The 22,766-nt window shown below is 45.6% G+C and overlaps 1 protein-coding gene across 1 annotated transcript in view; it reads left to right on the top strand.

The window, feature by feature from the left end:
* The first annotated feature begins 5,994 nt into the window (after positions 1–5,994).
* Positions 5,995–22,766, top strand: part of LOC149350823 (uncharacterized) — a 130,793-nt gene continuing 114,021 nt past the window's right edge. The window contains exon 1 of the mRNA XM_089575569.1: positions 5,995–6,489. Coding sequence (XP_089431695.1) covers positions 6,438–6,489 — 52 coding nt within the window. The 5' untranslated portion in view covers positions 5,995–6,437. The remainder of the gene's footprint in view (positions 6,490–22,766) is intronic.

Below are 22,766 nucleotides of genomic sequence, written 5' to 3'. Positions count from 1 at the left end.
ACCAAAATAACGTTGCGAGCGCATCGACTCAGCGGCTTCGAAGTAGTCGACAGGGCAGGCACACCGTGGCTTTGCTGAGTGCAGTAAAGTCAGTAACTGCAAGGAAGTCTCCCACGCTTTGTTCTTCTCTCGCAACAGGTGCACACAACTTCATCACTTAACTCACAACTTCATCAGACGCGGTCTCCGGTGGTGTTAGTGATCCTGAAAACGAATTTGCCACCTTGGCCATATGGGCTGTTCCTTCTAGGGGAATGCGACCAGCTCAGTGCATCTCTAGCGAAGTTGTGGCTTCGACTTCAGCGCAGGCCATTGACTTTCATGTCCACTTTCAGCTGTTTCAGAATTACTGCAAAATATAAGGAGTATGGGATAACTAAAGTAAAGACAGAAAAACACTGGTAATTTGATAGCAAAATAATGGCGCATTATTTCGTAAATGTGGAATATTAAGTCAGGTAAGATGTGTAGATAGGAAATGATGAAAAGGAAAAAGTATCTCCAGGGTCTCATACTTATCAACAAATCTAACAGCATTTAGGCTTATTTCTGTAAAATGGAGGTCGCATTGGGCTCTTTACCAACTTATTGCCCGGTTGTGGCGCGCACTTTTTCCCTCCATGAATTATCTCCCACCTCATAGCTTTGCGAGCAGGCCTTGTACCTACGCGGCTACAGGCAGGACCTGGTACAAATCATACGGGGGGGGGGAGGGCGGGGGGTGATCCACTGTCACTGGGAGCTGGAAATCGTGTCCGAAGGCACCGAGGGCATAAAAACCACTGGTGTCGCCATCTGCCTACCTGGACCCAGGGCATGGTCCAGCCGCTTTTTTTTTCCTTCTCGCTTTGTTGTTTACTTAGGGCGTGCAGGATTTCGGTTCAAATTTGTGGCCGGGACTCTTCCTGTACGGTTGTAATGCCGGCCGTATCACCCACGTGCCTTTCGCCAAACGCGTGAGGAACGCGAAGGGAAAACAAAATAAATTAGAAGCTGCGGTCTCGCAGGTATACACGCGGAAACTGCGCCGCACCGCAACAGCGCCGGAAGACGCGGCCCTCAGGGAGAGGAAAGGGAGCCACGGTGGCTGGCAGCAGCAGCAGCAGCAGCAGCCGCCGCCGCCGCGGTAGTTCGTGTTGTGGTCGCGCTCGATGCGACGTTGCCGAGGCAACGGCCCAGGACCCACAGCGGTGGGGCGGTCTCGCCGGCGAACCCGCCTTCCCGCGGCGCGCACGCGCGCGCCCGTCGGGGCTGGCGCGCGCGCGCGGGCGGGCGCAATTAGCGGCTCGCCCGGGGCCCTCTTTGCATGCGATCCACGCGCGCCCTAATGCACCGACCAAGTGTCAGCGCCTCTCGCGGAAGAGAGGCCGCTGCGAACGGAGCTACGCGCGGAATGGGGAATGAACGGGAGCCCATTCGCGCTAGAGGCTCCCCTTGGTTCGTGGCATGCAATTTTGATGTCGACACGGCTGCCCTTGTTCGCCCTGATCTTGGCGTTAATTTCCTTAGCGATGAAGGGACAGCTGATCCGGTGCCAACAGCGTGCGCAAAGATACCCCCGAGCGCTTGGGACGTGCAGATTCAGGCGCAATACACGCGAATGAAATTACACAGTTCGAGCAGAGCGGTGCCATTACTGCGAACCGGTTGTTGGCAAAACGAGCACTGCCGTGCAACGTCACTTGGCGCTCACAATTGAATCTCAGCGCCTCACCACGAGCCTTGCGAAATGTTGGACGTATGTCGATGCTTCCCCTCTCCCTCGCGTTGCATTAGTATGGTGGAAAGAGAGCAAAAGGCGCCTTGCTTGTACCGACGCAGGTCTCGACAACATAGTGCACAACACTTTGTCGTACCCCACAACGACTGCATTATGTAGCGGTAAAATGCCACTGTCAGTAATCTACAAAGCGGATGTCACAGTGAAAGCAGACAACATCAGCTGGGCAGCAGCAACAAGCTGAAACAATAACTAGCCTTGTCATTTTTGTCACCTTAGCTGGCTTCTTGAACAACGGTGCCGTATGGCACTGGACACCGCGCGTGAATATTCCGGTTGAAAATGGTTTCATAAACGAACGCAGTCCGCGCTTTCACCCTAAAGGGGCACCGAGGACAAACTGAAGTTGGCCTGTGCCGATGGGTTACCTATTGACATGTACACTTCTTTAACTGAAAACGGAACTTTCGTGAGATAGAAAAGATAAAAAAAAATTGACGGTCGATTTGCGTAGTTAGGCCGAATGCGAACTAGGTGCGCTAGCAGTTAGGTTTTCCCTTCGGTTCCGGGGTTCAGATCCAGTGTTTACGGTGGAAGTTGTTCGAGGACATAACAACTTGAATTGAAGGTTTACACGCAATTATGACGCACAGATTATTGAAGCGTATCAAATGAATCCTCGGGGATCAGGAGAAAGTTATCCCCATTCAGAAATAAACTTATTCATTCATTCCTTTATATAGTTAAATCAAACTGGTTCAGAGGAAAAGGTAATGTATACGCTACTGCTTGCTCGTGGTATGTACCAATACTCTTAGGATGGCGAGTTGGATGAGGCGCTGGGTTTTCTGTGAGGTTAGACATGCGGGACAGGAAACTTTACAGCAGATTTGAGACTTATAAACTGTAATTAATAGGTATTCATACAACATATCAGCATTCTGAACATGCTATCGAGAAAATAGAAATAGCCGTGCTGAGAACTATAAATTTGTAGCATTTATCGCCATCTATCGCTCTTAATGCATTACTCAGCAACACTTATAGTTATGTTTGCCAGAGTAGTGGTTCCCAAAATTAGGTTGCGGCAGTGATAATTGGGTTGAAACAGTGCATGGTTAAGTCATGTTTAGCTTTGTTCGTCAATTTACATTCAAATCTCCGCAGAATTCCTTCCAATTGGGCAAGACTGATATAACGGTGCTCTATGTGACGATCCCAGAGCATATGTTAATCGATGAATATGCTTAATGTTTTGAACGTCTGGGTACTACCTATTATTCTGCAATCTAGGATTATGTCAACGTCAAGTGCATGGTGATAATTTTAATACGTTAGCACTACCACTACAATCTTTACAACATCTGTCCGTCTCGTGTTGTGTGATGCCGCTCCACACTCCTAGTGGTCTCCACTCATTACCCACCCACATTTGGCCTGCACTCATCTTCACGCTTCATAATCCACCACGCACCACCAGACAGCCCACATTTACCCTCCAGCAGCTTCGTCCACCATAAACAATCCACCTGCACCCTCCAGAAGACCTCCCTCCACTCACTAGCCTACCCACCTATGCCCTCCACCCACTTTAACCGTCCATGAGCAGTCACCCATCACCAATCAACTCACCTCCATCCTACAGAAGCTACACCCATCACCATCCCCAACAACCAAACTCCAGCCTTCAGAAGACCCTACCCACCACATATCCACTCACTGCCACCCTCCAGACTCCTCCACACACGCGAAACTCACGCAAAAAAAAGCAACGGCGAAATACAATTCAGAGACGAAAAGGGAAGGCGATCATTGTAGAAATGAAATGTACACCTTCGCCAAAGGTTTAGAGCCCAGAGAGTGCTCCTGAGCAACACTGCGTGGATTGTAATGCGTGTTTTGTCACCAAACTCCCCTGAAGGTAAGAAGATTTTTAGTAGTGCACCCTCAAAAAATTAAGAACTTCCGCGGACTCTGCAGGAGCCCCACTACACGGCTTCGAAGCAAATCCTCCTGGGCTCCAAACTTTTGATAAAGGCTAGTAATGCTAACGCAGATTTGTCGCGTCGCATCGTATGTTCGCATGGGCATTTTTTCCCTCGAAAAATAACAGCTTTTATTTTTACTGGTATTTATTAACGACGTGTTCATGCTTGACCATTTATGTACTTCAGCTACAAAATCCATTAGCCCTTCTTATCAGATCATTGCATCGGTTCCTGATATGAATATTTTAGTGCACTCTGGATACGCAATATATTCTGTCCTCCAAGAAATTTCCACTTGATCACTAGTATAAATTTTAAATAGAAGAGGCTCCGGTATGCTAACATGCTTGATGATGAACAGATTTATACTTAGATTCATATTTATCAGAACAAGCCCGTGCACTGAAAACGATTTTTTAAATATCTATAGCTTATTACAAGATCAGATTCCTTCCCGCGAATCCTTTCCACAGAAACCTCCTTAGTAATAATAAATATATTAATCATGTACAAGGTCCTAGAACAGTCAACAAAAATTCTGAGCGTAAGCTTTTTGCGTTGTATGTGATCAAAAATTTTTTGTTTCTGTTTTAATAGACATTTCGGTGGAGGATTTTGATTTATAGCCATACTGATTATTTGCTAACCTTACAGTTCAAAGACTGTGTGGCTGTTAATACGTGCATGTGCGAGATATTTTTCACAGGCCGCTAACGATGCTGCAATTAACTTCTGCAACAAAAGCGCAGAAATTAGTTTCTGTCTAAATGCGCTTTGAAATTCTCTATTGGTATGTATTCTTGCTCTTGTACCTTGCCGAAAACTACATATTTCGAAAATTTGCGCGGAAATCAGGAAGTATGGACCCACGAGGTGAATGTGCTTTCTCACATGAGAACACAACATTAGGAAAAGAAAATCAGTACCGACTCGCGTGTTTGTAGCGGCAAAATGGAACCATTAAGGAGGGAGTTTCGTTGCGCATTAAAAGCTCAGCTATAGCATCACGCTGCAAACGTCGTTAAACAGAAGGAATACGTCAGTAATATTTCTATTTATGTAGCACAGCAGTCTTGTAAAACGTTTTAGCGCGAACAGACACATACCCCGACAAAGACGACACGCACACACACACAAACGCCCACTGACAACTAGTTTTCTTAGGGGAAGGTCACACATAAGGCCGAAGTGTTGCCTGAGGAAGATGGCAGAAATGAATAACCAGTGCTGATGACAGAGCCAAGATAGCAGAACGCATTCGCAAGCAAGCAAGGCGTCTAGCCCTTTAAATCAATTTTCTTTAGTTTTGGATTTCATTTGGTCAGCAGTTAGCCGCCTCCAGAAAGTCAATCTCAGCCACAAACAGAGATGAATACGGGGTGTTAAAGCACTCACTGCCGAATTTGTTTCGGGCGTGCTCCTAATTTTCGGCCGTGCTCTCCTAAACGGTCACTGACACAACTTTCATTTCGGCCGATGTTGTGCTTCCCTACATAACATAAGAATAAAATGCACCACTTCAACGGATTCCTTGATAAGCGGCGTTTCATGGTTTCTCTGGCATCCCCGTTTTCTGGCGCTGCAAATACGTGGGCACAACCTCCCCGGCTTATTGGGAGCCGAGAAGACAACAGGCACACCGTGTCTCCTTGCCACACTTTTTGCAGGCAGCAGACCGCAAATGTTGTGATGAATTTTCAAAGAATGAAGAATATAGGATCTTGAATCTATGCAGCATAAGAATTCAGCTGCCGGGGACGACTGCGGTTTACACGCTCGAAGAGCATGTGACTACTGCCACGGCCGCTTGATGCAAAGCGCAAAGCGACCTCGCTTTGCGCTTTGTATCTAGCGGCCGTGCTACTGCTGCTACTGCTTGACGCGGCTCCTTGCAGCGTGTTCGCTCGAGATGTCGGGAACTGCCAGCTGTTTACATCGCATCATACTTTTACACGTATCGACGACTGACGGCAGCCGAATGCCTTATCTTTCAGTCAAGAACGAAATTCAGATCTGACTCCTGACTCAGCCGAGGGAGCGGAGCGTACATCAGCGTTCATTTGCCTTATGCATGTCTGCGCATCCGCCGCCGACACCAGCGCGCTGTTGACGATTCGGCGCACGGTTCTCGAATTCCATCTGGTCGCGATAAGCAAACAAGCTGGTCAACATTTCGCCAAGCCAAAAAGCTCTGCGCAGGCGCCGGTCGCATTGGCGCCGTGTATGAACGCACGAACGCACACGAGGGAGCCCGAGGGAGGCGCCTCACGCCGCGTTATCGGCTCCTGGACCATGCACGGAGAAAATACTTCGGCTGCTGGCCGGCCCCTGATTACGGAGAGGGGGGAGTCTCGTGGTCGCGGAGAAAACGGCGCGAGGCCACTTAAGGCGTGCATGAGCCTCCCGGGAGATAAGTGGCGCCTGAAACGCTTTTAAGGGCGTCGCACCAGCTTTGCGCGTTTGCTTTCTGCGCCGACGAAACTGCGTCCGCTCTCGATGCACCGCGCACTTCGCGAAAAAAAAAGAAAAGGACAGACCCACCAACGGCTCTCCCAGCACTCTACGTGTCGGGTTCACTCGAGCTGGTGTCCAGCTTCGTTCGTGCGGACGTGGTGGACCGCGACAGAGAGGCTACAGCGCAGCGGAAGGCGCCGTATGCATCCAAACGTCTCTCGCTGCGCTGGACGATCAAGTTCATTTGGCGTTGCCATCGTGCGTGCTGCCTGAGAATGGCAGTCGCTCACCTCCAGGCTTCTCGTTTGTCGGAGTCGACCTGCGAAGGTAAGGTTGTCGTGCCTAGTGATTCGGTTGCCGTCGATTGTGCTGCTACCGCGAAATTCAAGCGCGATTCCATTTGGTTGCAGCGCGGTTGGATCTCGCTGAGCGCTATAGCATTGTAACTCTTGAAACAAATGTGTGTAGGATATGAGGAACATAGATATCGTTGTCAATGCACACACGTTGTTTCTGCGAATGAATGGAAGCATTCACAGAAACAATCGAGTTGTGTTGCCTGTGTCCTTGATGGTCTAACAAAATGAGCCGCGGATTGTCATGTACGCGATGTTTGATTTATCACGATTATATTTAATTGCGATTGCGAATGGGAATACTGAAACTTTGAATGCATATTTCTATTACGTCATCCCTCCCCCTCTCATGTTTTTCTGTTTTGTTCGACGCTTTTGTGAAAGCAGGCGCCATAGGATGTTCACACGTTTTAACTCTAATACCCGTACGCACCCATACGCACGCAGATGCCCATACGCACTATGGTCGCGTAATGAACGAAATAACGGAAAATCGCACTTCGATCTCCTTTGTGGCGGCTACTATCACTCTAGGTATACGTATCTTGTACCTGCCCCCCCCCCTTTTTTTACACCCCCCCCCCCATCAAGTTACTTAAATACCGGACTGGATAGTCGTTCAGTGAAACGGAGTTATTGGTGTTGCACGGCAAAGTATTTGCAATCTTTGCGTGGCATGCAATGTGTCATCAACAATGTTGTGTGTTATAATTGTATTGTGTGACCCTCCTGCCTGGGTCAATCTGGCTTGCAGTATAGTGAAATAAATAAATAAATAAATAAATAAATAAATAAATAAATAAAAAATAAATAAACTGCGCAGAGACCTTATGCTCACAGTTCGAGTTCTGCGCAACATGCACCTATAAATCTCCAGGTCTTGCTGTCTCATGGGTTCATTAGTCGAAGTTTTGCTCATGTGGAGCAGTAAAACCCCGTGGAAGCGTAAACCTTGGTTCTAAATATGCCCTTATCGAAAATAGGCAAGAAATGGCGGACGCAGCGTTGTCACAACTTTTTATCAACAGCATTCGTTGTTTTTCTGACGATATGTCAAGCAGGCATCTGGTTTTCGTCTTAAGACATGGACTTTTAAAATTCAGTCGTATTTATCTCTCTCTCTCTCTCTCTCTCTCAATTTCCCTCTACATAGCGACCCTTTAAAAAATGCGCGGCTCGCAAAGCGGCGACAGAAAAGGGACGTAAATAACCTGCTTAGTCGTCTCGATCACCTTGTCGATCAAAATGCCCGACAAGGTACATAGGCAGGGAGAAGTCGGTGTATCGATTGGCTGTTCATGTTCCGTCTTTCTCGAGACGACTATAAATTCCACCCGTCATGAGCGAAGATGACTTTACTTGCGAGATGGTCTACCGAAGCGCTGCGTTTTTTTTTTAATTTTCTCGTTACGGTGTAAACCGTTGTCTTCTTTACGGGTCCATCGGCGCATATTGACCGTACTCCCGCGTTCTTCCTACTTTTTAAAAATCCCCGCTAGCTTGTCATTCGGGAAAGGAATCTGCTATCGGGATAATCGAAGGCGTACGTGGATTGAAAGGTTAGCGTTCGAGAGGCGCTGTGCCGTATCGTTGCGGTTTTAAGCCGCGAAGCCCCGCCGCTGAAAATGAGCCCACGAGTCCGGAGAAATCAGCACGACAAACCTCTCCCGACATGTATATACTCCGGCGGTGTTATCACTCGTACGCGGAAATGATCCCCGTACAACCTGTGGCGCACCCAGCAGGCTTGCGTCATGGAGGAATACGTCCTCGTGGGACGACTGGCGTGGGTCGTGTCGCAAGGCTAAATCACAATGACTGATGCTGTACATAACCGGGAAACCTAATCAGCCCGGCTGCTCCGACATGTCGCGCTATGCTGCGGGCGACGCGGGGCGCACGCGTCGCTTGGTACGCGGCCTTGCAGCTCGCGAAGCGCGCTATTCGCAGACAATGAAGGGGCCCGTCGTCGGAGCTGACTTGAACCCCTCGCGTTATTGGAATCTCTTGACGCAGCGGATATGTAGGACGAATGCGGTCCTGCATTCTCGATTAAGACTGCCAGTCGCATAATGTTGAGGCCGGCGTATACGTGTCACGAACGCAGTTACCACTCGCATGCTCATTGATAATAACAAGCTCCAGTGCATTACCATACGGCACGTGGCAACGAAGCACGAATAGCGCGCTTCTTTTAGCGTGCACTGTATATACATCGTTTCAGGAGATAGAGCTTGTGTTCAGCCGCGTCGCGCTCCAAAGGATCCACCCTACTGCTTACTGAAGCTGCGTGCGACGGGCAAGTGTGCCGGAACTTTTCCGTTCCAGATCTCATTCAGCCGCGCTGCTGACAGTTAAGCGAGCTTGTTGATCTATTTAGGCGAGGAGTTGCGCTGAACGAAGTGCACGCAGTTAAAAAGAAAAATGGCACTCACTCTTGCTGCTTTGTTCTTTGTCGGAGCCGGATAGTATTGGGTGTCACCTAGTGTGATATTATAAGTGCATATACGAATAATCTGATCCTGTGTTACTGTCTCCTTTAAGGGTTTTTTTTTGCTCTGTTTCGTTTCATTGCTTTTTTGTTTTTGTTTTTGTTGAGCTGGTATCATATGTTGTTACACACAGTTCTTGCCCCCGCCTTATGTAATGCCCACGGGCCCTTAAGGCTTCAATAAATGAAATGAAATGAAATAACTTTGCTGCTCAGGTAGATAACAATTATTTATAAAGAAAGAAATGGAGAGGTAGACTGAACCGGTGGTGCCGGATATTCCAAAACCTTGGGGCTAATGTAACATTGAAATTATTATTAAAGTTCAGCGAGTTTGAAAAGGGACAGTGCTTGCCACAAAAGTATCTGTATGTCGGCCAATTTGTAAGGGGGCAGGACCTGCGTCAAGCCGTTGTCACGGCTTTTTGTCCTGTCTCCTCCTCTGAAAAAGGAAATAAAATAATTGAATTGAATTGAATTGAAAAAAGAAACGAATATTGGCCACATTTTCCCAACGCGCAGTGATCTACCCAATATATATTTTGCGCGTCAAAGACATAAAAACAGCTGAGGCACTAAGCCTGCGCCATGTTCACTGCTCATGAGTTTGTTCGTGACAATGAATATTGCAAGTGATTAAGGGACATCAGAAGTTCTTAAGGACACGTAACGCTTCGCTTTGCACACGTTTGTTGTTGTACGGAGGCATGAGTGTAGAGGGAAATAAAGGTGATCTGGTAGGTTGGTGCAGCAGTTCCCGCTTGACGAGCCGCTGATTTTCGTATGCATGGGCAACCTTCAAGGAGGAGGCGAGCTAAAGCTAAAGAACCTGCTAAAGCTAAAGAACATGCGACACGCTCGCATGTTCAGGTTGGGGCGTCCGCAGGATTATATGATGGAAGAACTGAGCCATATATAAGAATACAACTGGCCGCTAAACCGATGAAAAAGTGCGTCTGTTGGACGTCCTGGATGACAAGTAAACGGCATTTTTAAATTTCAATCTCCAGCGGACCAAAACTTTTGATTGACGGCTTGTGTTGAGATATTTGCTGCTTGTGATTTTTTCGACCGATTTTCGGAACTACACCTTAGCCGCTCCTGCATGCAATCCGCCTGTTTGCTCGTTTACGGGTGTGCCGATGTGGCCAGGAACACACTCAAAGGGGAATTTCCATTTGTATAGGTTTCCTCCTCCGCAGCTAATTCATTTGATATCATACACTTCCACCATGCTTCTTGTGTCTGTTCTGGTATATACTTACTCCTCTGGTGGCTCTATGTGGGCAGCGCAGTTCGTCAAGCTTGCTGTAGTAGATATCCTGACGAGCCCAGCCAAAAGCCTTGGTCGGCTAAAAGCACACGTAGAGCGTAACTTACCGTGGATTACCTGCTCGGCAAGTGTACTTCGCTCTCGAGAGAAAATATCTGATATTGTAGGCGTGCGCCTATTTTTTTCCCGTTATCAGTTGTCTTCACTTTTGCAGCACTTCCTGTAAAAGACTACGTTTATCGCTGAGAAATATTTGTTTTAATGCCGCTCTAAAAATTACTTCCATGTTACACAATTGCATCTATCAAGCGTTTACGCTGCGAGAGTCCTGACAATGTCAGCATGTGCGAGCGCATTGTCGTGTGATGTCTGCTGCGCAGGTCTTCCGTGAAAACAGATGTAGCACGACGTCAGTGGCAGTAGGGAAATGCGAGCTTAGTTTGGCAGAGCTTGCTGCTAACAAGCTTTAAAGCCGCTGTTTTGGGTTCATTAAAAGAAACACTTGAACGGCAGTCACGTAGTGCTGTTTTGGGCATACTGGGACACAGAACGCCAGGTATAAATGTCGGGGGTGAAATCAGCACAGCCTGTTTGCCGCAGGAGAGAAATGAGGCTGATTGGCGCCTTGCGCGCAGGTTATCGTAACTGCCAGTGCACTGCCGCATTGCGCTGTTCATGTAACTTCTGCAGGTATATATATATGATCCCAGATCTGTGGTTCCTGTCCATTCTTACTTCGTTTTCTTCTCATTCGTGTGCTCTTGTCAGCAAGCAGGATACATACTCAAGTACCTATTCGTTACTTCGAAACGCCTTTCATTGGATTAGAATGGTGTGAAAGTGCATTCTTTAGCGCGAGGTGACGTCATAATTCAAATAAGATGACTGTGAAATAATTGTGTCAGCGCTGGTTTCATTTAACCTGTTTTCATCCAATTCTCACACTGCGAGAATATTTCATAAAAACTGAGTTAAGCCCGATTGCCACTTGAATGCGCCTCTAAAAAAAATGTAGTTTGCGAGCGCACAAAGCTGAAAGCACCGCACGTAAACTAGCGCGTGATGTGCACTCGTTTTCAGATCGGTGTTTTCAGTTATTTGTTAACCTTTTTAACGCTTATTATTAATAACGTGGCTTAATATGAGTTCCAAAAGTACATTTTAGAACGGAGTGGCAATCGTGCTACATGCATAACATAAAGGTAGCGACCGGACGTCTTAGTGGCATCATTCACGTTTTCGATGCTCTGATCCAAGGCTGTTGTGCATTGAAAATGGCCGCTGTAATGTTGCATAAATGTATTTGTAACGTAAGATCAAAGCCGCGCTGGACTAGCATAGACTGCAATGTGCAGGACGTTATAATTGTAATAAAAAAAAATATCTGATTTGGCATACAGCCTAATGGTGTAACCTGCCCATTTTTATTATTTACTATAATAATGAGCAAAAAAATAAAGAATTTTATAATTTAACCACCGCGGTGGCCCAGTGGTCTTGGCATTCTGTTCGTCGCAGGATCGAATCCCTGCTGCGGCGACTGCATTTCGATGGAAGCGAAATGCAATAACGCCTGTGTACTGTGCGGTGTTAGTTCCCGTACAAGAACCCCAGATGGTCTACATTAGTCCGGAGCCCTCCCCTAAGGCGTCCCTCACAGTCCATCACGGGTCGCTTCAGTACCTTTATACCACGTAATTTACAGTTTACGATTTATGTCCCGCACTAAAAAGACCGTTGATAGTGAATTATTTTTGCTGGATAAGGTACTGATCAGAAAAAAACACAAATTATGGAACGTTTTCTTGAATAACCCGATCTGTACCCGAAGTGGATCGCAAAAAGTTGCACCCGATTTTTACCACCAAAATTCTAAAAAAATAAAACCAGGAAACGAAGGCCCTATAGTTATAACATTATGTACAATTAGAAAGTATTTTCTCTATTTTTCCAATGAATCGTAGGAAGTCTAAATGAGAAGTGTTCGCTTTGTGGTGTAAACCAAACAACGATCTTTAGGAAGCACAAAGTACGCATATAGCTTTAATTTTTAGCTGGGTTTACCGAAATTTCTAATCAAAGAAAGTTACTATAGATTGTTTATAAATAAATATTATTAAAGGGCAGTAACTCGATCTGCACTACTGATTGTGCAGCCCACGCACACCTCGTGTGATCCTGCTGCTGTTTTCATTGGCATCGCATTGAAGATTCAATCATTTTGCCAGCTTCGATAAAATGTTAGGTATGTCGAGTGGTACAAATTTTGAATGCAATTGGAGTAGATTTTTCAGCACTATTCTCATGGAGTTCGAAAACCGCGTATTCGAAATTCAGGAGTATTTGCCTGAGGCTGATTGTTGAGACTAAATTCTGTTAGAGAAAAGCTTCATACACGGGGTAATTTTAGAATAATTCTTCGTAATATCATGCGTTACGCTCCTTATATACACCTGAGCTTGGTGCACGATAGCCTTAGCTACTTATGCGCCATTAAACCCACACAACACAGCCTTATATATGTAATTTTTGCGTGCACTGTCCTAGTTAGTTTGTGCTTAACGCGGATGAAAATACCATGAAATCTGTCTGCTTATATAAGTCTGTGCTTATATTTTAGCTAAAAGATCTTTGAAGTGCACTACAGTGGCTAGTTGCGACCTTCTTTCGAGCTTATGGCGCCAGTTCGAATAGTGGTTATACTACTGTAGGGAACAATGTTATCGATACTGCATTAATACTGCAACATTGTTGTTTCGATCCACTTGTGTCACTTATTTATGTGCTAAATTTCCTCGGAAAAAAGTTTTCTGTACATCCAGAGTGTGTGAAGTGTACCAACAAACACTAAACTTTCTGTAAATAGGTATATTGGGACCTAGTTGCGGAGATAAATAGTGCATAGCCGTGACCACTAAAGAGAAGGTCACAAAAAATACCCCAATGTCATCGGCGCGAAAGTAAGAAACATGGAGTAAAAACGGCTCGTAAGTGCATAGCTGTGCATCACTATAAAAGTGCAGGGTATTTAGCAAGTAAAGAAATATTGAAAACTTCGAACCTTCAAAGCTTCTGATGCAGCTAGTGTCGCAGAGGTAGTTCTGCGCTGGTATGCAAATGTGTGCACAACGCTACTACGAAACAGAAACCATTTACTCATTTTTCCATGTGGTTAGACCTGCGGAAGTTATGATGAACAGAGGTAAAAAAACTCTTCTAAATTTCCTGGCAATATTCTGGGAACATAAATTCTTATAAACTTCATGCTTTCATTCTCCACTTTCTAGAACATACAGACAACGTTAGCTTAAAGGGAAGAATTTTACTGACATATTGTTCCTGTATTCTTGTCAAAAAGCATACAACAAATACTCCCAGAACATATCATGCAAGTATATCTCGTACTAAAAGAAAAATATGACAGCTACATTGAGTTTTATGCAGACAGCTTTTAAACCGCAGTTTACGTCGGAAGGGCTGTAATGCAGGGGAACTGGAGGAAAATAACTTTCTCAGTATGCATCAATATTTACAGCCGAATGGCACTGTCTTGGTCTCTGCAGAGAAAAGAATAAACGAGAACATCGATGACAGCATTGCCTGCATCGACTCCCTCAACGTACGCACAGCACTGCACTTCAAAAAATCTGTTGTACCGCTGATTGTTGATATATTACACAAAATAACATGGTCACATCAAAAAGTCATAACATAAAATTTCAATGGGTCCCGAGCCACGTCGGAATTGGTGACAGCGAGGAGCGGACGTGTGTGCTGCTCTAGCTCACAACAAGTAAATATACACCATTTTACGAGGAGCGGGCAGGACAGGGAGAAATACTCTCAAACACGTGCGCTGCGGGACACCCCACTGTTGCCGTCCTCCCCTGGGCTGATAATCCGGCGCGCGGAGCAACGTCCGCGGCTGCTTAGCTACCGGTCAAGCGCGTGTTTGCGTCTGTATAACAAAAGCAGCAATGTTGTACGAGAGACCAACGTCTTGTAGATATCATTGTTTTATTGTCGGTGGCGGAAATAGTCGACGAAAGTAGAAAAAAACAAGCGCTGCCAGTATGTACGCGCACCATGTTATGTGAAGGTCTCAGCACGTCTGCAGTGTCCATTTCTTCACCGCTTTTCCGCCGGTTCCGAGTTGCATTGGCAGTGGGCGTAGTTGTGGAACAAAAAAATACTTGCGCCAACAAAAAGCTTAAACGTTAGCGCACTTTGTGAACGATATGCAGACAGAAACAAACCCACTGCCTGTGCCTAATATCGGGCGCGGAACGAAGCGCAGCGCCTGGGTTACCAAACTACAATCTGTGCAGAATTTTAAAAGATCAAGTATTTGGACGGCCTTGGCAGAGTTCTTTTAATTCAGCAGTACACTATGTGAGGACTTCACAAATTTGGCCACAACTTCGTTTCACCGCCCCACATGATCGTCAATATCGGGAGGGAGTGGGGATCGCCACCTGAAAAAAATAAACATGTCGTTAGTGCAAAAATAATACTTTAATTTGCACAGCATGGCATGAATAGAAGCGGTGACATGAATTTTTACCCAACTGCAAAGTGAGGAAAAATGCAGCCATGGCAACGTAAGATGAAAAATACACGGCATGCGCAGGACGGTAAACTCTTCCCCGCATTGTAATAAATTATTCGACTGAAATCGCATCGAATGCACTGTAAAAAAAAAATCCACACTATGCATAACCGTGCCAGAGATACAACAAACGCAGCGACTTGAGCAGTGCCCCTACCCGATTGAGATTGGAATTCTCAACACAGGTGCGGCGATTCTGCCTGTCAGTAAGTGGTAATAGCGTTCCATTAGCGTACCAACCTATTAGATCGTGTAATTGCACATTTTCTGGTATTTGTGCACCAGTGAGTACTGGCGGGAGCGGAGAAGGCGAGAATGCGAATTGCTTTCAGTCAACTGGCTTGTATCGCTCGTAGTACGAACAGCCCTACGCAAGCGGCAGGAGGGGCAGAATTTTAATTTCATCGCGCTTATCTCCGCAAACAAACATTCTAATCATCTGAAGTGGATTCGTTTCGGTCATGTACTCGCTGTTTCCAAAATGTTCAGTTTGTAAACGGGGTACTCTGTCGCAAGCTCAGCATCTAAACTGTCTCACTCGCCATGTCCAAGCAGGCAGCGAAAGCGTTCATGAAAAACTGCGCTCCACGAAAAACTGGATATCCACTGCTCTCCGCGATATTGTGTTTCAACACATTTTGCTTTCGTTTTTCTAACATGCAACACCGTGCCGCATTCGCCCTAGAGGTAACCGGCGACAAAAAAGCACGCGTGAACTGCGAGCATGGCACTCACCGATGCTGATCCTTCGCTGCGTCGAGGAATGGTCGCTTGCTCCCAGTTGATTATTGCAGGAGCTAATGGCATAGCACACACGAGGATGGACACTAGGCGAACGCCCATCCAAAATTTCTAGGCTTGGCAGGAATAAAACGGGCGAATGACACTTTCAGAGACCGCACGCTGCTTCGTCTGCAGCCCACCGGCTGCAAATTATCAGTCCAAGATGGCGTCGGCGGTAGGCGGCGCTCGAGTAAAACAAACATGTCGGCGTCCAGGTATCGAAACTAAAATCATGTATAGAAAACGAAGGAAGGACCACCGCATTCAACTTCGGGAACAGGCCTAATAAAGATTACATGAAGTTAGCACGTTGTAAGGTGAGGAATAAATGGCAGCCTACATAGAATAATTGAGTAAATAATAATCGACAGCTGGCAAATTTCACCGTAGAAGAATGGAAGTCATGCACACGTGAATAACGTTTAACTGAAGTAATTTTATGTCGTCTTCGTGCTGGGCACACGCACCTTAAATGCAACTTTATCCTGACAAAACGCAAGAAATCTACATGTGAACTATGCGCGGATGTGGTCACCACAAACCAGATTTTATGTTCATGCGCAAAACTCTAAGGAAAAGGAAAGGCTAAGGATAAAACGTTTCCCCAAATTTTAGGATAAACACACCTCTCTGCATCCAGGTTACTCCTACGAAAAAAAAAACACTGGTTGACGATTCCTGTGTTTTTATGTTTTGAAAACAAGCAATGCTTCTGAGCGAGTTGTGGCGTACTAAAAACATTTTCGTTCTTTCCCGCAGTGCAGACGCATTAACTTTGCGTTTGGCGGATCATGGTCTCAGTTATGAATGTGGACTTGTATATACGCTTATTACTTCACTTCAAGTGCATGCAAGCGTCATTATAGGTTTGCAACTCATTCTCTCTTAGTTTGGGTGCGTGAGCTAAATCTGGAAATAAAAAAAATATTTTATGTGCACATGCAGATCTAATGTTTGCATGAAAAAAAAGAAAAACCACTTCTTCTGGTTACGCGTTAAAACCACATTGCTTCCGTACTTGGTTTGCACTGAATGCATTTGCCCCTAGTAATTGACAAAAAGAATGATGGAGCATTTCTCTCTGTCTCTCTCTCTCACACACACACGCACACACGCACGCACACACGCACACACGCACACACACACACGCACACACACAAAAAAAGGTCCCCACCAGTCTGACATCATCCTTGGCCAGGTTTGGATTAGCGGGGACAGTGCGCACAAGTGCGAGCGTTTCCATGGCCTTAGTCTCGTTCTCACGTATCTTTACATGCCTTTGTTTTTTACTTCTTTTCCACATCATTCGAAGCGTTGTTATCACGTGAAACAGCAGTGCTGAGCTGTTCAGTTTCCACTGTTGCACTCCTTTCTCGAACTTCATAATATATACCAGCGGGGAAAAAATCGCTCCCGTAGTCCGCAAATAACGCGCTGATATTGTCCCCAAAGCATACCTTTTCTTATCTCATTACGTGGCGTTGCGAAGCTGTCGTACAAGCTCCCTGCTCAATTTCACAGCATGTCGCAACTGCGCTGTGCGCAACACACTGTTTTTCTCCCATGCCCAACAAGCCGCAGAACGGAAAGAAAATCGACTCGCCAGCCTTTCTCTGTGCAACACAGTAGCTTTTATAGTACATGCAGCTTACAAGCGTAATTCTTCAGAAACTTTTAAGCAGACATTGCCCAAGCCATCTTGAATGTTCGACCACCACGCTGCAGCGCATATTGTTACTCGGAGCGAGATCATGTTGACACCACTAGGCAGCCACTGTAAGCCCTTGTGCTTAAGAACGTGCCTCTTTGCAAGCATATATGAAGCATACATGCCAAGCTTAAAAGTAACATAAAAATTGAATTTTGTTTCGTGTAAAACAAGCGCTTCTGTGTGGTGTGGCATAGATGCTTTGCAAGATGCAAGTAAAGAAGAAAAAACAAACGCAAGCGTCGCTTTGGATGCGGGCACCTTGTTTGAATAGAGAGTTTTAGCAGGGCGGTGACCTAAAAGAAACAGTGTGGGCCCCAAGACAAAATATTAAGATGTTGATTAGCGCATAATGGTTAGCTAATGATATTTGAACTAGTTACTACCACGGATATAATGTTCGCCTTGCAGCTCAATCCTCATGCTTCAGAAGGGAAGGCCCGAGGCAATTGGGTGGAGAGGCGAAGGGTATTAGGTTTTGTAGTGGCGGGTGTTTTCATCTTTTGATCGTGGGTCGCTCAGGTAGCCAGGTGGAGCTTGCACTCAGAGGCGAAGCGCCACAGGTTGGTGAGGGCGCCGTTCAGGTAGTGGAAGGGGTGCACCCACTCTTCATAAGATCGCACGTGTGGTGGCTTGCGGTGGTTCTGTTGTGCATCGTTGTGCAGGTAGTGCCACGCCGCGTGTACGATGTTTCGGCTGGCCTGTCCACACACTCTAAACACGGTAACCTTTAGGTAACCTTTGTAAAGGTGCACATTTTCACATTGAAGTATACCTATAATTTAAAAGTTACACAATGTAACCTTTCCACTTTTAACCTTTGTGAAAGTTACAAACGGTAAAGGTTACTTCTTTTTACGCATAGGTTACGCAAATTTTTTAGCGCTGTAACCTTTACAAAGGTATACTTCATTGAGTTAGCCATAGGTTACGTGCTCCAAAATGTGTAACCTTTGTGCGCCACAATGGATGGCCTAAAGATGGCAAAAATGTCGTTGCAACTTGCTGAAGGTGATGAAATACAGAGCTCTGCTGGATTTCAATTTGAACGGAACAAAAATTGGCCAAAGAAGAGAATGGTTTAGAAAAGGAGAAAAATGACAAACACTGGCATATGATAGGCAAATTTTTCATTGACTCCAACATCTTCAAGACTACAGGAAACACAAAACAACAAAACTTCCCAAATATTGTCTACATTTAAAAAAAAAAACTAAGGAATGTAGCAGATGCAAGTATGTTCAAGGAACCAATTTTGCAAACTTTTTGCAAACAAATATATCACAATAAATGGGCATGCAAGGCACTTAAATATGGGCCCATATTACAGTATTACTATTGGCATGCCAAACAGAACCACGTTGAACAAGCAACTCAATTAAGCATGCTCAGATGAAGTCTCGCTTCGAGTAGAGCTTGGCTACAGCATATCACTCTTATTGCAATGGAAATTAAAAAATAGGCACTGTAATTCTAATACCAAAAAGAACAAAATAAAAGCTCTATTATTCAAGACCAAGACCAAGTGCCAAGTCAACTTGTCATTGTGTACGGGATACAACAGACACAAAATATAAACGGCAAAAATATCAGAGAAGGCAATATTTTGTTCACATATCTAATTATCACACTTCTAATCACACAATCAGACTTCTAATTATCACAAGATTAAAATGACTATACAATTAGAGATCAAGAAAGGTGGTCCAAGCAGTGCAGATAACATGAGTTCTTTTAAAACTTGCGGCCGCATACAAACGTAAACAACAATCAATCGATCTAAACATCTTGGCTAAACAGCAACCACAGATATACATGTACCTAACAGCTTTCAGAGGTACATAACATCAGCAAAGTCAGCCCAACTTGCCTACATTATATAAACAAAATCCCTTTGTGACTCCTCCAGTCACTTCATTAACAAAGATGCACAATGACGTGACCAATAACTTGTAACATTAACAGTGCTATAAGCCTGACAATACTCGTATAAGTACATCAACTTGTGTACTGCAGTTAAAAAAAAAAACTTGCTCAATTTAGCTGTAGAAAACATACTTGAGCATATTAGAAAGTGAACAGTTGAAACACATATCTTTTCTGAAAATTAGAACAAATTATTCTTTTTCAAGATTATGAACAAACTCTTAAGTCGGTTCGTCAGTAGTCCACATGGCACTGAAGTGTCTGGCAGGGCAATCTTCTACAGCAGGATGAGTATGGCGGAAAATGCCAGTGGATAGTTGAGGTTTTTTATGTAATATGTCACCAGGCAGAAGATGAGGGCACGCTCTAGGTTGCCGTTCCTGATGGAGATCACTTCATTACTACTTCCAGCGTAAACATTCAGCACAGGTATATATACATGAGGTGCAGTCACTTGCAACTCTTCAGGCAGTGGGATCTGTGGAATGTTAAATTAGAGCCAGTGAGCAACCATTCATACTTAAAGCATGGCTGATATTCTCACGAGAGTGAAACATGGTATACAAAGAACATCGCAGTGCCTAACTGATCGCAGCGCCGCTGCTGCGATTGCTGCGCTGTTGCTTCCGCAATTCTACTCGGGATGGCCATTGGTCAAACCACAGCCAATTTTTTTAATGGGCCCAGTTGTATTGCCAAAATCGTATGGTGCACCAATCAATCGATAATCAATGAAACGACTTGCAAAGTTCGAGAATTCAGATTCAAAACAAAAGTACCGCGTCTTAGTGAAAACAGCGCGGGAAAACGAGACGATGTGTTGTGTCTTTCTTTGCTCGTCTCGTTTACCCGCGCTGTTTTCACTATGAATCAATACTTTTAGAGATGACCAAAACGGGAGGGGGAGCGAGTAAGGACACTCGACGCACACACAAATTTGTGAGAATAAACAACGGATATATTGCAGTTACAACTTAATTCTTGCCAGCGCACTTCAATAGGTCTCGCACTGTCTTACACACGTCCGCTTAGATCGCCCGTGCACCACACACCCTGCGCTACACTTCCCGCCGCCAACGCTGATGAGTCGACGCGCCGCACTCGCGAAAAACAACCATCACAAACACAAACGGCATCCAGACGGCGCCGGGAAGAGAGGAAAGAGGATAGGCAGGCACTGGGACCGACCGGCGCACTGAGCCAGATTCACGTGATCGCCACTTGAGTCGAGAAAACGACTGCCGCCGCCTCGGCGGGAGTGTAGCGCCGATGTGGAATTGCGTCATAAGATTGCTTACAATACCAACTCGCCCAAATCGCATCCTTAATTAAAAAAGTACCGCCGTGCGTTTTAAGCGTGCTATCTTGTACGTATGCAAAAAAAAAAAAAACGAACGCACACGCATGCAAACGATCAAGAATTAGCGCTGGATTGCCCCCGTATTATCGCACCTAATGACCCCAAATGACGTACGGCAACAATAGTCTAAAACCAATACTCTGGATAACCAAACTTATAGGCACGAAACCCCGCGCAATAGGTGAATGAGGCACTCAAACTACTGAACCAGGTCTCGCTTCGAAGTGCACTCAACGAGGCTTAGAAATGAAGCTGCTTTGGCAAACAAAGAAAATACGCACTTTGACAAGCATGAAATAAATGACTTCGCAGGCCCTTACTGTGCATATGGTAAAAAAAAAGGACACTCACCCAAGTCCGTTATTCTTCCATGAACCCCTGGAACGTGATTGCAGTAGTCGCAACGAATAGCGCTGGGCGCGGAGCTGTCTGTCGAGCACACAACGACGTAGCGTCTACAGTCACATTGAGGTTCGTTGCAGCTGCCGCGCAGCGTACCCCACAGGTCCGTGCTGCTTAGCGACATTACTCCAAACAAACCACTGCAGAAACGCCGTCAAAAGACGGCGTGGTTCACGAACGGTTCCAACTCTCGGTTCCAAGAACAAAGCAGCCTCCGCAACGCTGCAACGTCCGAGCCTTCCCGCCGTCCAGACTTGCCGGCGTGCCTGCCGGCGTTCAACAATGCCAAGCGTTTTGAAACAGAAGCGCTGCTTTTCATTGGGTGAAGCGCCGGCCGTCTGCGCATGCGCGTCTCACGCATACTGGAGCGGCCGTCATGCCATGTTTTGAGCAGTTCTTTGCCAATTATTCGTTTCTTATAGGCGCCGCCGTTCGTACTGTGGGAGCAGTACGTTTTGATTTGTGATATATATTTGCCACCTGAAATGATACAATGGAAGCGTATGTAGAGAGCCACATGAAGAGAAGTCGAGTCGCGCACTCGGCGGCCTGCAAATGCGGTTACGTCCGCTGTCGCCTTCCCAGGTGCTGCCCTTCCATATCTATGCTTTTTTACTATTAATTGCGACTGTTGTTATCGCGTATCGGTTCGAGAAAGATGAGAAATAAGCTCTATGAGAGTCATCGAGAAATTACATGTATTTTGAAATATTTGTTTATTAACGTTTATTCGCGCAATAAAATCGGTACAGACCATGCTTAGAGAAGTAGCACGTTGGGTTTCTTTGCAAAGCTCATCGATAGGAATCGAACATTCAAGATGTGTTCTCATATATATTCAGCCACAAAATACTGCATTTGCATTGCATTCGCAGCCTTCTTTGGTAAATGTGAAGACAGATATCTGATAAGACGCGATTCAATGTGGCTGCGACCCAAAACAGCAGTATCGGGCTCATGCGATAGCTTACGTTGATATCTCCGGCATATTAAAGCATCTCCCTTGCGGTCGAAACCGCAGCCCCATTGCATCCGAACAGCACATTCCCGCACATAAAGCAGCATACGTCCTCTATATGTGTATATCTCCTGGCTTGACGACGCATGTAGGTTACCGTGCTGACCAAAAGTTACTGCGCAAAGGTTACTTGGCAATTTTTTCATCGTAACCTTTGAAACGGTTGACTTCTGGCCGTTGTAACCTTTGGGCTCCACAAAAATAAAGAAAACGTAATGAAAACATAAAAAAACATCAATTGTAACCTTTGTGACAAAAGTTACTCACGTCCAAAAGTTACTTTATAGGTTACTGTGTTTAGAGTGCAGCCTGAGCTGCAAGCTGGTGGAAGGTCGGGACGTTTTTGGTCATTGGGGTATTTCAAGAAATACCCGGTGTAGATGCCAGTGTTTTGTAGTGACTTGGCCTAAAGCATAGCTTTCAATGCCAAATAACGAACTAGGTTGCACCAATTAAACTATTGGATCACAGTGATGTGAACGCAGGCATTTGCATCGCTCACGTGTAGCTGCCGAATAGAAAAACGGAGGCATCGTGCAGTGCGATTGCGTCATGGATGCTTCTTTTTTTTATTCACCTTTGGGAGAGGCTTGATGGCAGCAGGGTTGTTCGGTCCTTCTTTTACGGCGTGCTTGCTATTGGCCCATAATGGCCCATAAAACACGTTTAGAGGGCGCC

Source organism: Amblyomma mixtum, chromosome 3 (assembly GCF_055824585.1).
Source record: "Amblyomma mixtum isolate Tamu chromosome 3, ASM5582458v1, whole genome shotgun sequence".
In the NCBI taxonomy this organism is placed as follows: Eukaryota; Metazoa; Arthropoda; class Arachnida; order Ixodida; family Ixodidae; genus Amblyomma; species Amblyomma mixtum.
The sequence above is the reverse complement of the archived record's forward strand: the minus strand, read 5'-3'. Positions and strand labels throughout refer to the sequence as shown.